This window comes from Salvelinus sp. IW2-2015, linkage group LG20 (assembly GCF_002910315.2).
Source record: "Salvelinus sp. IW2-2015 linkage group LG20, ASM291031v2, whole genome shotgun sequence".
Classification (NCBI taxonomy): domain Eukaryota; kingdom Metazoa; phylum Chordata; class Actinopteri; order Salmoniformes; family Salmonidae; genus Salvelinus; species Salvelinus sp. IW2-2015.
Window position 1 is genome coordinate 71,468,565 of NC_036860.1, and position 16,129 is coordinate 71,484,693.

The window sequence follows — 16,129 nt, forward strand, 5'->3', positions numbered from 1 at the left end:
CGGCCGTGATTGGGAGTCCCATAGGGCGGCACACAATTGACTCAGCGTTGTCCGGGTTAGGGTTAGGCCGTCATTGTAAATAAGAATTTGTTCTTAACTGACTTGCCTAGTTAAATAAAGGTTAAATAAAATAAAACACACACTTTATAATTACATAAGAGGTGAAGCAATGTTCTAGTAGCACTAACCTATAAAACACTTACTCAGAACATTGACTAGAACACATCTGTTGCCTAGGCTCTATATCAGGGGGTATAGCTCAGTGGTAGAGCATTTGACTGCAGATCAAGAGGTCCCCGGTTCAAATCCGGGTGCCCCCTCATTTTCTTTGAAACATATTGATCACAGATCTAATAGTTGTTATCAATGGTGGGTTGGTGACTAACTGGATATGTAAGTCCGAGATAAACATGGGCCTGATTCCGACACGAAAGAGCTTCATTCCCTTTCTATGCAGTGTATTCTGAGTTTGAGAATACCATGCTATTCACCTGCTATTTGTTTTGGGTGGAGATCAAATACATGGTGTGGTGAAAATGTGTCTACAGATATCCGGATTCGGACCTTGACTTAATTCCCTAATAATGCCACCATCTTTGCGCAGAAGGAAACCATGAAGAAGGTCTAGAGAACCCAGCGCTTCCAAGTGGAAAAAGCATCCGCTTTATTTTTTTCTGATAGAAATTCAGTAACACCATTCATCATGCACTGCAATTTACAACTTGATAAGAGCTGTTGATAAGAGCCGTTGATAACAGCTGTTGATAACAGCTAGGTAAATGAGTAATCCATTTGGAGAAGGGAATTGTAAATATAAATAGATATAGATGTATTTTACCTTATTATCGCGAGAGACAAATGTTGAGCCAGTCACATGGAAGCATATCAACATATCAACTTTCACACAGTAAAGTTGATGAAATGCTGTGCCGTTATGCATAATTTAAGTTGTACAGCATTTTATTGTAACTTGCAGGGATGGGTACTCTTGAATGTCTTAATTATAGGCTACCCCTGTTTCCTATTTATATCATGTTAAATATTAGCCACTATCAGTATTGACCGTCAGTGGGCCTAATAACAGCAACTTACTGTTAGTTCTCTTCAGTTGGTATAGCCTACATTATCATTCTATTTAATTACATTGTTTCGTTTACCCTCATTTTATTCCTCTGTAAGCGCCGTCACGGCCATGTGGTTGTTGCTGAGGATCATTAGTAACAGTTGATAATATATATTTTTTTAAATGGCATGTAAACTAATTCAATCGTTCCGGAGCTGAGCGCGGACCAAGCCATAACAGTTTGAACCGGACGCATGGCGCAATACTTGGCCGTGTCGTCACACAATTCCACGGTTAGTGCAGGCAATAGACAAGGGTATAGCCTACTATTGTGCACGATTCTCCCAATTATAATTCTATGTACAATAATTTTCCAACGTTACCATGGGTTTTAAGAACTGAATGTGCCAATTTTCTGAAGGAATCAAACCACCCTGTTCTTTCTTTCGTGTGTAAAGGCTCTCCAAACCAGTTTTTTGTGATTCATAAATACTTTTCTGACCCCTAAATAAGATCAAATCTAATCTAAGAACATGTTAATTGTCACATGCTTTGTAAACAACAGGTGTAGACTAACAGTGAAATGCACCTTCAAAACAATGCAGGATACGATCAACAAAAACAGACTATAATAGAAAAAAATTGTAGCGTGGAATAAATACACAATGAGCAATGATAGCTTGGCTATGTACATGGGATACCAGTACCGAGTTGATGTGCAAGGGTGAAGAAATTGAGTTAGATATGTACATATATGTAGAGGTAAAGTGACTTGGCAACAGAATAGATAATAGACAGTAGCAGCAGCGTATGTGATGAGTGTGCCTGTGTGTATGTGTTACGTGTGAGTGTCTGTGTTGCAGTGTAAGTACATGTGAGTGTGTGGGTAGAGTTCAGTGTGTGGGCTTAAAGTCAAAAAGAGTTAGTGCAAAAATGGTCAATGCAGATGGTCCAGGTTAGCTATTTGATTAACTATTTATCAGTCTTATGGCTGGGGTAGATGTTGTTCAGGAGCCTTTTGGTCCTAGACTTGGCGCTCCGGTACCGCTTGCCGTACGACAGCGGAGAGAACTGTCAATGACTTGGATGGCTGGTGTCTTTGACCATTTTTAGGGCCTTGCTATAAAGGTCCTGCATGGCAGGGAGTCCAGCCCCAGTGATGTATCCTCTGCAGCGCCTTGCGGTCCGATGCCGAGCAATTGCCATACCAAGCAGTGATGCAGCCAGTCAAGATGCTCTCAATGGCGCAGCTGTAGAACTTTTTGAGTATCTGCGGGCCCACGCCAAATCTATTCAGCCTCCTGAGGGAGAAGAGAAATTGTCACACCCTCTTCACGACTGTGTTGGTGTGTTTGGACCATGATAGGTCGTTAGCGATGTGGACACCGAGGAGCTCTCAACCTGCTCCACTACAGCCCCGTTGATGTGAATGCGGGCGTGTCCGGCCCTCCTATTCCTGTAGTCCATGATAAGCGCCTTTGTCTTGCCCACGTTGAGGTAGAGGTTGTTGTCCTGTCACCACACTGCCAGGTCTCTGACCTCCTCCCTATAGGCTGTCTCATTGTCGTTGGTGATCAGGCCTGCCACCGTTGTGTCATCGGCAAACTTGATGATGGTGTTGTAGTCATGCGCCACCACGCAGTCGTGGGTGAACAGGGAGTACAGGAGGGTACCAAGCACGCACCCCTGAGGGGCCCCTGTGTTGAGGGTCAGCGTGGCGAATGTGTTGTTGCCTACCCTCACCACCTGGGGGGTGGCCCGTCAGGAAGGTCAGGATCCAGTTGCAGAGGGAGGTGTTCAGACCCAGGGACCTAACATGCTGACCAGACCGCATGCGCGTGTGTGCGTCCGCGTGCGCCATCACACGCATGTTAATTATATCCCCTCCACATCAGATGCAATCAGGACATGCAGGATGAAATATCAAAACAAACTCTGAACCAACTACAGTATATTCATTTGGGTACAGGTTGAAAAGCATTAAACATTTATGGCAATTTAGCTAGCTAGCTTGCTGTTGCTAGCTAATTTGTCCTGGGATATAAACATTAGGTTGTTATTTTACCTGAAATGCATAAGGTCCTCTACTCCGACAATTAATCCACAGATAAAAGTGTAAATGTTTGTTTTCTAGTAATCTCTCCTCCTTCAGGCTTCTTCTTCTTCTTTGGACTTTTTATGGCAGTTGGCAACCAACTTTAAGGTGCATTACCACAACCGACTGGACTGGAGTGTGGGCCTCAGTTCATCTTTCAATCCCCCATGTGCTCTATGCTCTTAAAAACCAATGAGATGGAACGTGGGTATATTCTCCTAAAAACCAATGAGGAGATGGGAGAGGCAGGACTTGCAGCGCGTCGAGCATCACAAATAGAACCAAGTTCTATTTTAGCGCCTGGCTACGCAGACGCTCATTAGTGTATGTAAACTTCTGACTCACTGGAATTGTGATACAGTGAATTAGAGGTGAAATAATCTGTCTGTAAACAATTCTTGGAAAAATTACTTGTGTCATGCACATAGTAGATGTCCGAACCGACTTGCCAACACTATAGTTTGTTAACAAGAAATTTGTGTGAAAATGGTGCATCAGAAGGCCAAGTTCCCCCTGACCTTCATCCCAGAGGCCAACTGCCAGATTCGGGATATATTGGGGGGAGGCTACAAACAATGACAGACAACATTTTTGTTTGTTTCATAAAATGAGCTAATAGTACCATTTCATAATAAACAACCCTGGACAGGTTCATCTCCCTCGTCTCATTTACCCCTAATATATACAACAATAAACGTTTGAGATTTGTTTTTAAAATGTTGTTACGTTACAATAACATTTCATTTGAAGCAATCCCTAATATATACAAGACAATCACAATATGATACACGACAGGCACCAAAAGTCAGTCCATATACTGACCCGGGGCATTTTCGTCTCACCCACATAGTACCTTTATTCAAGTATTTTACTCATCTTTGTTTCCTTATGACAATGTATAAGTAGTACCACAACCTGTCCAGTAGATGGGAGCATTTTATTCTTACCCACATACTGTAGACATGCTACTATTTAGCCATTGTTTGTGAGAAAAAACATGGACCATGGAGGTTATGAATTTCAAGTTCTTTGGAAGACTATTCCAAATAATGACAAAAACCCAACTATTCCTAAAAGGTTTCTTTCCCAATACTGCTCTTAAATTTGAAAGGAACAATGTTGATTTCACTCCATCTCAGTGGTGGAAAAAGTACCCGATTGTCATTATTGAGTAAAAGTAAAGATACCTTCATAGAAAATGACTCAAGTAAAAGTGAAAGTCACCCAGTAAAACACTACTTGAGTAAAAGTCTAAAAGTATTTGGTTGTAAATATACTTAAGTATCAAAAGTAAATGTAATTGTTAAAATATACTTAAGTATCAAAAGTAAAAGTATAATCATTTCACATTTCTTATATTAAGCAAACCAGATGGCGCCATTGTTTTTATTTTTTATTTTTACAGATAGCCAGGGGTACACTTCAACACTCAGACATCATTACAAATTAGGCATAAGTGTGTGAATTAGACAATTTTCCTGTCCTGCTAAGCATTCAACATGTAACGAGTACTTTTGGGTGTCAGGGAAAATGTATGGAGTAAAAAGTACATCATTTTCTTTAGGAACGTAGTGAAGTAAAATTAAAAGTTGTCAAAATTAGAAAAAGTAAAGTACAAATATCCCAAAAACTACTTAAGTAGTACTTTAAAGTATGTTTTACTTAAGTACTTTACACCACTGCTCCTTCTAGTGGAATAGTTATGATTATCCCTGACCAAGTTAAAGTAGTTACATAAGTACTTGGGGACCATACAGTGGACAATCTTAAGTACAAGATACAATTTAAAAGACAATAGCAATAGTAGCTCATAATATTAGCTGGCAGTCTAAAACTGTTGAGGAAGTGTAGGAGACATACCTGATGGAAGGTCATTCATTGTATTGCAGGCCTATTGCAGGCCTATTGTATTCCTGAAGTCAGAGTCGATCTCTAGTCAGTCACATGTTTTTATCACCACCAGATTTACTTTTGAAATTCTGAGGCACGCAATGTCCTTGTCGGGGTGCAAATAAACCTAATTTTACACCCCAGTGGCTGGGGTGTAAAATGGCCTGCAGAGCTGTTTTTTTTCATTGTCTTCCCAACAGGCCTTTTCGCACGCTGTTTGGTTTCCGCGGTCACGATTTTAACAACACTCTGCACCCTTAATTGTCTCATCATCAAGGCGTACCCTATACACACCATAAACTGCTAATCGAAATGAACCTAAACTGGTCGAAATGTGTCATGTGAGTGGTTGTTGTTGTCGTTTTATGGCAAATGCACGAATGAAATGCACGACAGAACTAGAGCTTTACTATCTGTGGTTTACCATTGTGACCAAACCCATATTTTTATCTAATGTGTTTAGGGTGCACGCATGTTCATAAAAAAATATATTTATCACTGGCCATGCATGAGAACCGACTGATGTTGTTACTGACAAAAAGATACAAAGACACACTAACGTTATTTTCCCCCTTGATAGCCTATATAAAATACTGTGTACTGAACAGTACTGACAACACATGTATTTGTCTCCTCCTGTTGGAGGAAACGAATGCACAGTATGCACTCTCCTAACAGACGAACACGTCTTGAAAAACGTCGATAAACCGTTAAACACATTATTATTTTTTACCGAAAAGAATTATACCTATATAACTATAATTTATTAACATAATTGACATTATCCTTCGCATAATTCGTTTTTATTTCCCTAGTGAAGTGCAACGGGGGTATAGCTCAGTGGTTGAGCTGTCTCTTATACACATCTAGATGTGTATAAGAGACAGGTGGTAGAGCATTTGACTGCAGATCAAGAGGTCCCCGGTTCAAATCCGGATGCCCCCTGTTTTGAACCCGGGAGCCAGTCGCGCCTAAGATCTATATAAAATACTGTGTACTGAACAGTACTGACAGCACCCAGGAGACACAATTATTTGTCTCCTCCCATTGAAACGAATGCACAGTATGCACTCTCCTAACAGACGAAAAACGTCGATAAACCGTTAAACACATTATTATTTTTTACCGAAAAAAACGCTACCTATATAACTATAATCTATTAACATATAATTGACATTATCCTTCGGATAATTCGTTTTTCTTTTCCTAAAGAAGTGCAACGGGGGTATAGCTCAGTGGTAGAGCATTTGACTGCAGATCAAGAGGTCCCCGGTTCAAATCCGGATGCCCCCTATTTTGAACCCGCGAGCCAGTGAAGTGTAGCTGTTAGAAACAATTCGGTATATAATATAACATAATACAAACCTTGGATTGCTGACGCTTTGTTTTGGCAATTATAAACTGGGTGGTTTGAGCCCTGAATGCTGATTGGCTGACATAAGTGGTATATTTAGGCAATAGAGGGTCTGGTATATCAGCTAAGGGCTGATCTTAGGCGCGACGCATGGCCATATACCACAAACCCACGAGGTGCCTTATTGCTATTTTAAACTGGTTACCAGCGTAATTAGAGCAGTAAAAATAAATGTTTGTCATACCCGTGGTATACGGTCTGATATACCATAGCTGTCAGCCAATCAGCATTCAGGGCTCGAACCACCCAGTTTATAATTAAGCAATAGGGCATCAGGGGGTGTGGCATATGGCTAATATACCACGGCTAAAGGCTGTTCTTACGCAACACACGGTGTCTGGACACAGCCCTTAGCTGTGGTATATTGGCCATATACCACAAACCCCTAAGGTGCCTCATTGCTATTATAAACTGCTTACCAACATAATCAGAGCAGTAAAAATTAATGTTTTGTCATACCTGTAGTATACGGTCTGATATACCACGGCTGTCAGCCAATCAGCATTCAGGGCTTGAACCACCCAGTTTATAACAGACCATATACAACTGGTATGACAAAACATTTATTTTCACTGTTCTAATTACGAGGGTAAACAGTTTAAAATAGCAATAAGGTACCTCGGCAACCCTACAAAATGTACATAGAAATGTGAGTTATAGATCTGTCACTTTTATTGAAAGCAAGTCTAAGAAGCCATATATCTGCACTATTTCTATGCTTCCTGTTCTTAAGTTTAGTTTTTGAGTCTTTTAAGTTCGGTTTTGTACAGAAGCTTCAAACAGCTGAAAACACAATATTTTTGGTTGCAAAAAATATATTTCACAATGGGTTGGATGGTACAGTGATTCTCTACAATGTTTAGCGCCATAATTATAAAGTCTGCATTAAGGTGTCTGTAATAGCATAAACCTGGCAAAAACAAATGTAGACATTAATAAATGCATTTCTATAGCTTCCAAAATATTTTTTTACAGAGGTGGGGGAGTGCGAAGATGGAGAGGTTGCTTCAAAACAGCGCCCCCTGTCAGTCATCTAGTGCAGTGGTTCCCAACCAGGGGTACTAGGACCCCTGGGGATACTTGGCCTATCCACGGGGGGGAACTTGAGAATATTATTTTCATGAGCTATAATAAAATATCCCAGAAATGTGCCATATACACAAAAAGCATATTCCTCACAAATTTGTTTACATCCCTGTTAGTGAGCATTCCTCCTTTGCCAAGACAATCCATCCACCTAGACAGGTGTGGCATATCAAGAAACTGATTAAACAGCATGCTCATTACACAGGTGCACCTTGTGCTGGGGACAATAAAAGGCCACTAAAATGTTTTGTCACAGAACACAATGCCACAGATGTCTCAAGTAGAGGTCGACCGATTATGATTTTTCAACGCCGATACCGATTATTGGAGGACCAAAAAAAGCCAATACCGATTAATCAGACGATTTTTTTATTTATTTGTAATAATGACAATTACAACAATACTGAATGAACACTTATTTTAACTTAATATAATACATCAAAATCAATTTAGCCTCAAATAAATAATGAAACATGTTCAATTTGGTTTAAATAATGCAAAAACAAAGTGTTGGAGATGAAAGTTAAAGTGCAATATGTGCCATGTAAGAAAGCTAACGTTTAAGTTCCTTGCTCAGAACATGAGAACATATGAAAGCTGGTGGTTCCTTTTAACATGAGTCTTCAATATTCCCAGGTAAGAAGTTTTAGGTTGTAGTTATTATAGGACTATTTCTCTCTATACGATTTGTATTTCATATACCTTTGACTATTGAATGTTCTTATAGGCACTTTAGTATTGCCAGTGTAACAGTATAGCTTCCATCCCTCTCCTCGCTCCTACCTGGGCTCGAACCAGGAACACAWCGAGAACAGCCACCCTCGAAGCAGCGTTACCCATGCAGAGCAAGGGGAATAACTACTCCAAGTCTCAGAGCGAGTGACGTTTGAAACGCTATTAGCGCACACCCCGCTAACTAGCTAGCCATTTCACATCGGTTACACCAGCCTAATCTCGGGAGTTGATAGGCTTGAAGCACAGCGAAGAGCTTCTGGCAAAACGCAGGAAAGTGCTGTTTGAATATATGCTTACGAGCCTGCTGCTGCCTACCACCGCTCAGTCAGACTGCTCTATCAAATCATAGACTTAGTTATAACATAATAACACACAGAAATACAAGCCTTAGGTCATTAATATGGTCGAATCCGGAAACTATCATCTCGAAAACAAGACGTTTACACTGACTCTGCGTGCAATGAACGCAAGAGAAGTGACACAATTTCACCTGGTTAATATTGCCTGCTAACCTGGATCTCTTTTAGCTAAATATGCAGGTTTAAAAATATATACTTCTGTGTATTGATTTTAAGAAAGGCATTGATGTTTATGGTTAGGTACACATTGGAGCAACGGTACGCACCGCAACGATTAAATGCAACGCAGGACACGCTAGATAAACTAGTAATATCATCAACCATGTGTAGTTAACTAGTGATTATGATTGATTGTTTTTTATAAGATAAGTTTAATGCTAGCTAGCAACTTACCTTGGCTTCTACTGCATTCGCGTAACAGGCAGGCTCCTCGTGGAGTGCAGTGTAAATCAGGTGGTTAGAGCATTGGACTAGTTAACTGTAAGGTTGCAAGATTGAATCCCCCGAGCTGACAAGGTAAAAATCTGTCGTTCTATAAGATAAGTTTAATGCTAGCTAACAGTTAACCCACCGTTCCTAGGCCGTCATTGAAAATAAGAATGTGTTCTTAACTGACTTGCCTAGTTAAATAAAGATTAAATAAAGGTGTAAAAAAAAAAATGTTTTGACCAAATCGGTGTCCAAAAATACAGATTTCCGATTGTTATGAAAACTTGAAATCGGCCCTAATTAATTGGCCATTCCGATTAATCGGTCGAACTCTAGTCTCAAGTTGAGGGAGTGTGCAATTGACATGCTGGCTGCAGGAATGTCCAACAGACCTGTTGCCAGAGAATTGAATGTTCATTTCTCTACCATAAGCCGCCTCCAACATCGTTTTAGAGAATTCGGCAGTACATCCAACCGGCCTAACAACTGCAGACCACAAGTAACCACGCCAGTCCAGGACCTCTACATCCGGCTTCTTCACCTGTGGGATCGTCTGAGAAGGGGGGTGGGGTACTGAGATTTATGTCTGTAAAAAGCCCTTTTGTGGGGAAAAACTCATTCTTATTGACTGGGCCTGGCTCCCAAGTGGGTGGGCTATGCCCTCCCATGGCTGCATTACTGCCCAGTCATGTGAAATCCATAGATTAGGGCCTAATGATTTTATTTCAATTGACCGATTTCCTTCTATGAAGTGTAACTCAGTAAAACCTTTGAAATTGCTGCATGTTGCGCTTATATTTTTGTTCAGTATAGAATCATTGGTTCAGGCGTTCCCAAACTATTCCATCTGTAATTCCCCTACTACAAAGAAGGCAGCCCATTCACCAGTTTATCAATAATAACATTTATTTGTACAAAAAATATTTTGTACACCGTAAAATACTGTATATGTATAAAAAATAATAATCATGATTAACCTGTTTTAAATCAGACAATACTTGTTTGTCTTCTTGCTTTTTTCACAGAAATCATGATACTATTTTTCACTGTCAAGCAACCACCTTTTTTTCTTCTTTGATATAAATACTTCCAAGTCATTTGTGCATTTATAGCTTAGAAGGCTGAGCACCAGTCTGATCCTCATTAGGTCTGGCCTCTTAACCTGTGTACTGTGGTTTTCCTCAAGTCAGAGGTACAAAACTGTATGTTAAAGAAATCCAATGCAACCTCCCATTCCATCTCTGTGGACTTCATGAGGACAGGAGGCTTAAATACTGTGATATGTCCTTATTCAGCTTATGTGGGACATACTGTCACCCTCGTGGAATCAGGTCTGACAGGTAGGATTCTTATGTAAACATGGTGGACATCTAGAACAGAGTCTCACACACTATAACACACACACACACACACCCATGCTAACGCAAATGCACAATGGCATACCCTGGCATGCCTTGTTGAGGTTCTGCCAGGTTCCTCCAGGCCTCCTCTATCGCGATGGACCCTGGTCAGCCCTTGCAGACACAGTAAGGCCTGGGTAAGGCATGCGGGTGACAGGGCAGGTCTGGGGCCAGCCCTGGGGCTCAGAGGGGCAGCGTCACAACAGATAGTGGAGGTCCTGATCTGGGCACTGTGGCTTCAGCTGCAATGTCTGAGAGGTTGTGTTTGTTGGGTCAAAGGATAGCTGTCCTGGTTCCAATTGGGATGAGCCCACGGAAGGAGTTCTAACCGGCCAGTACACGAGACCTCATCCAGTCCAGACTGGCAGGTAGTCTGGAGGTTAGGAGAAAGAGATGGAAATGGTTTTGAAAATTAAACTGTGTTTGAGTGACTTAAGGTTATTTATGATGGGAATGTTATAACACACACACACACACACGGAGGAGGCCAGGTGTGTCTGTAGTTATGCAGTGTACTCACCCCTCCCCTGTGAGGGCACAGCAGGCCTGTACATGCCAGGAGTGGGCTGTGATGGAGTTGAGGGTGAGGCACTGGGAGATCTCTGCCACGGTCATAGAGTCCTTCATGTCCTGCTTATTGGCCAGAACTAGAATCGCAGCATTCTGTAGGTCCTACACACCAGTCAGACAGGACAGGAGAGATAGGCAGGGTTAGAGTCTGTAGGTACAACACACACCATTCAGAATGGACAGGAGAGAAGAGAGAGAGGCACAGTTCTCTCTTGTTTTTATATTCAACATATTGACACGTCTGAGCGTTTCCTGTGGTAATCTACAGAATCTCACCGCGGTGACGTCTCAGATAATAGAAACGAGCAGCGACAGCGGAACAGAAACTGAGGAGCTCAGCTGTCAATGCACAGATTCACACAGGGGAAATGTTGAAACGACCCATCGTGGTTTTGCGATCAGTTTGTTTGCTCTGTAGTGGTGATATGAGTCATCTTGAAAGCATGAACACAGCTCACGCGTCAACACGTTAAAGCTACAATGTGTCACTTTTTGGGCAACCTGATCAAATTCACATAGAAATGTGAGTTACAGATCTGCCATTCTCATTGAAAGCAAGTCTAAGAAGCGATTTTATATCACCAGCGTCAAACAGCTGAAAATACTTTTTTTTTTGTTAGCAAAAATATATTTCACAGCGGTTTGGATGGCACAACAATTTTCTACACTACACATTGCTTGTTGAATCACATCACTGAAATTAGGTGAACTATTGGAATTTTAGCAAACAGGAAATGGCGGAGCGATTTATGCATATTGCACCTTTAAAAAAACACAACAACAAAGCTTTCCTAGTGTCCAACAAGTTTCTCTGCCATTAACCTTGTTCTGAACACCTCCAAAACAAAGGTAATGTGGTTTGGTAGGAAGAATGCCCCTCTCCCCAAAGGTGTGATTACTATCTCTGAGGGTTTCGAGCTTGAGGTAGTCACCTCATACAAGTACTTGGGAGTATGGCTAGACGGTACACTGTCCTTCTCTCAGCACATATCAAAGCTGCAGGCTGAGGTTAAATCTAGACTTAGTTTACCCTCTTTCACCACAGCTGCCAAACTAACCCTGATTCAGAGGACCATACTACCCATGCTAGACTATGGAGACATAATTTATAGAGCGGCTAGATGTTCTTTACCATTCGGCCATCAGATGTGCCACCAATGCTCCTTATAGGACACATCACTGCACTTTATACTCCTCTGTAAACTGGTCATCTCTGTATACCCATCGCAAGACCCACTGGTTGATGCTTATTTATAAAACCCTCTTAGGCCTCACTCCCCCCTATCTGAGATATCTACTGCAGCCCTCATCCTCCACATACACCCGTTCTGCCAGTCACATTCTGTTATAGGTTCCAAAGCACACACATCCCTGGGTCGCTCCTCTTTTCAGTTCACTGCAGCTAGAGACTGGAACGAGCTGCAACAAACACTCAGACTGGACAGTTTTATCTCCATCTCTTCATTCAAAGACTCAATCATGGACACTCTTACTGACAGTTGTGGCTGCTTCGCGTGATTTCTTGTTGTCTCTACCTTCTTGCCCTTTGTGCTGTTGTCTGTGCCCAATAACGTTTGTACCATGTTTTGTGCTGCTGCCATGTTGTGTTGCTACCATGTTTTTGTCATGTTATGTTGCTACCATGCTGTGTTGTCATGTGTTGCTGCCATGCTATGTTGTTGTCTTAGGTCTCTCTTTATGTAGTGATTTATCTCTCTTGTCGTGATGTGTGTTTTGTCCTATATATATATATTTTTAAAATATATATTTTTAAAATCCCAGCCCCATCCCTCTTGCATTTGAAACTGGTCTTCAGGAAAAAAATATTTAAACAGTAAGGTTGAGCTGACCCNCAGTTTGGATGGTACAACAATTTTCTACACTATCGATTGCTTGTTTGTCACAAACTGAAATTAGGTGAACTATTAGAATTTTAGCAACCAGGAAATGGCGGAACGATTTCTGTATATTGCACCTTTAAAAAGATACATAAGGTGAGTGACAATGGAACGTGAACTACCTAGTAAACAAAGTGCCCTTATTCATAAAAGTAATCCTCACTCATCCACCTGTTGATAAAATAAGGAAATTCCAATCGGCTAATATTTCTGGTGTGTCATATACAGGAAAAGGGAAGTTAAGAATGAATAGTGTGCTTTCCTGCATTTGAAACTGGTCTTCAGAAAAAAAAATCTTAAACAGTGAGGTTGAGCTGACCCTCCTTCCCCCCTTCCCATGATCCCTCCAAAAAACCCAGGTGGTTGTTACCTCATGTTCAAGCATGCGGTGAAGTTCATCTTTGTTCAGAGTTAGGCGCTCCCGGTCTGTGCTGTCCACAACCAGAATCACAATCTAAAGAGAGACAAAACAACTGAATAGCCTGGCCAAAGGGGACCAACGTACTCACTTAACTGTACCCCCAGGCTCTGAGTGCTCTCCTCTCATCAACGTTTAACACGACTTCAGTAACAGTCTAAAGTGTTAGAGGAATACTCAGGACAGCAGACTGATATGGTTAGTTCTGTAACAGATGATGTAATAGTGTTCCCACGCCTTATCAATGACAACAACAATCAGCTGCTGGTTCAAGTGTAATAACTCAATGTTGGCCTAATCGTTGGGCAGCTGAAAAACACCTCGTCTCCGGCTGTAGCTATTCAGACAGTCTCGGAGGGAAAAAGGGGAAGTTAAAGCAAAAAGTGTTCACCGGGGCTCTATTTCTACACCAGCTGTAACTGGCCAGAAACCAACACACACGTTGCTTACGTAGACTTTCTGCGGCGCACACACGTCAACAGATCCGTACCTCTGTGTTGCAGTAGTAGGAGTTCCAGCTGGCTCTCAGGCTCTCCTGGCCTCCGACGTCCCACACCAGGAAGCGGGTCTTGCGTACAGAGATCTCCTCTACGTTGCTGCCAATGGTGGGGGAGGTGTGAACCGCCTCTTTGGTAAGGCTGAGAGGACAGAGTGATTGTGGTGACTAAGTGGTTATACATATCACTTGCATACATGTTTGACTTTTGTGATCATGAATTACACAAATCTATTTTGATAGCACTCACAATTGGTAGAGGATAGTGGTCTTCCCAGCATTGTCCAGGCCCACTATGATCACTTTGTGCTCTATGAGAGAAGGAATGAGTAAAGTCATTTACACACTTCTACATAACAAACACACAGATTGCAATTCACAGATCTGTGACCCCCAAAGCTAATCAATCCTCGCCATGACAACACATCAGACTGATGGACTCTCTTTGAAGAGTCTGTTCGGGATAAAAAATACCAGATCTGAAAAACATGGGCAGACGTTCTTTATTATCCAAATGGGGTCAAAGTCTCGCTGTGTTTGTTTGCAGTGTTACGATTAGGTAAAACAAGGACCATTTGACTATTTTTTTTTAAGTACATTTTATTTCACCTTTATTTAACCAGGTAAGCTAGTTGAGAACAAGTTCTCATTTACAACTGCGACCTGGCCAAGATCCTGATAGTAAACCCCAGCGACCTCTTACCCTGCCATCATCTCATCAACGAGGTAAACAGTACTGATTGACAAAATGTTATTGGTTGCATAATATTACTGCAATTCACTACCGCTACATAGAAAACAGACACGGGACACGTGTGCATTACGTAGACACAGTGAACAGAACATCCAGTACGGACTAGCTCGCGTCCCACAGAAATTAACCAGTTATTGGAAGGTGCCCGGTGTAGTTAGAGAATTGAAGCACATCGACGTAGGCTATGCCGAAAATGTCAATTTTATATAACTGGTCACTATAACGTTATTGAAAATCACGTCTAACAGCTTTTCTTGCGTTTTCTCATCATTTACATCCAGTTCATAACGACACCGTGCTACAAAGCAGCTGACGTTAGTAAACCAAGCAAGCACAAATGATCAGGCACTGAGTGGAGATTATTTAGGGGCAACAATAACAGCAGTAAATTAGCTAAATGTACCCAGGCAGGCAAATGATTAACGTTTACCTCTATCTCCGAAGACAGTCATCAGCTTGGTAAAAAGTAGTCCCATATCCACCGCCGATGAAAATGAAGACAACTCAAAGGAAGTATGAAAATATTTCCAACAGAGCAAATCTGATAGATGTTAACGTTAGCTGGCTAGCTAACACAATAGGCACTCCACAATTCGAGCTAACGTTAGATAGCTAAGTTACTGTACTGATAACTAACCCTGTGCTGTGCTTTGATGCTTTTAAGCCCAGCTACCTGGAAAACATTAGGTAGCACAGCCTAGAAAAGTATTTTTCCTACGTTCATCGACACAAACACAACTAGATATGTGCCCATGGGTTGTCTATCGATACCAAATTGATTCTGAGATCAAAATAGGCAATGCATTCTTGTACTTAGCTTGCTAGATTTTGGGGGATGACTGGAGCGAGTCACGGAAAAAGGCGGGGCAAAGGAATTCCTCAGCTAAAAGAGGGCGTGGCCATGCGTCTGTAGCAAAACATGACGCTAATATGACGAATGAGGAAAACGCAAAACGCATCAACCCACACATGGATGCGGAAGTACTTTATAGTTCCTCAAGGGGAATTCTACATGTTTATTAATAGTGACCAAAAGTGAAACAATGACGGTGACATTTACCTGGAATGTCCTTTTTATTCCTGTGATTGAGATTGTGTTTCTCAAAGTCTTCAGGGCATGACTTTCCAAATTAACCTCACCCATGAGCACACACTGGGTGATTCAACGTTGTTTCCACGTCATTTCAATGTAATTACATTAAACCAACTTGGAATAGACTTGAATTGATGTCTGTGCCCAGTGGGCAGGGTCACTAGCTGATCCCCTTCAATCACATGAATATCCATCAATTGTTTTAAAAACGTCACTCTGCACTAATATTAGTTGCCCTGTAAAGTACTGTGTACTTTGATCAAGCCTCATTTCAAGGGGATTCTACAGGTGATATTTATTGATAGTATCAAAAAGTAAAACAATGACTGTGACATTTCCCTGGAATTCCCTTTCTATTCCTGTGAATGAGAATGTGTTTGAATAAACTTCAGGGCTTGACTTTCCCAAGTTAAAATGTCCTCTCAACAC

General features: G+C 41.4%; 1 protein-coding gene and 2 non-coding genes across 3 annotated transcripts; 2 read left to right on the plus strand and 1 right to left on the minus strand.

Annotated features, from left to right (window-relative positions):
- The first annotated feature begins 248 nt into the window (after positions 1-248).
- Positions 249-320, plus strand: trnac-gca (transfer RNA cysteine (anticodon GCA)). The gene has a single exon. It is a non-coding gene; the product is annotated as a tRNA-Cys (tRNA).
- Positions 321-6,269: 5,949 nt separating this feature from the next.
- trnac-gca (transfer RNA cysteine (anticodon GCA)) lies at positions 6,270-6,341 on the plus strand. Its single transcript has one exon. It is a non-coding gene; the product is annotated as a tRNA-Cys (tRNA).
- Positions 6,342-10,294: 3,953 nt separating this feature from the next.
- LOC111982111 (ADP-ribosylation factor-like protein 5B) lies at positions 10,295-15,390 on the minus strand. The gene is made up of 6 exons (XM_024013684.2): positions 15,038-15,390; positions 14,104-14,164; positions 13,848-13,995; positions 13,310-13,393; positions 10,992-11,143; positions 10,295-10,844 (listed from the first exon to the last, which is right to left on the minus strand). Exons 1-6 carry the CDS (start codon positions 15,081-15,083, stop codon positions 10,796-10,798), a joined length of 540 nt encoding a protein of 179 aa, XP_023869452.1. The 5' UTR covers positions 15,084-15,390; the 3' UTR covers positions 10,295-10,795.
- Positions 15,391-16,129: the final 739 nt, after the last annotated feature.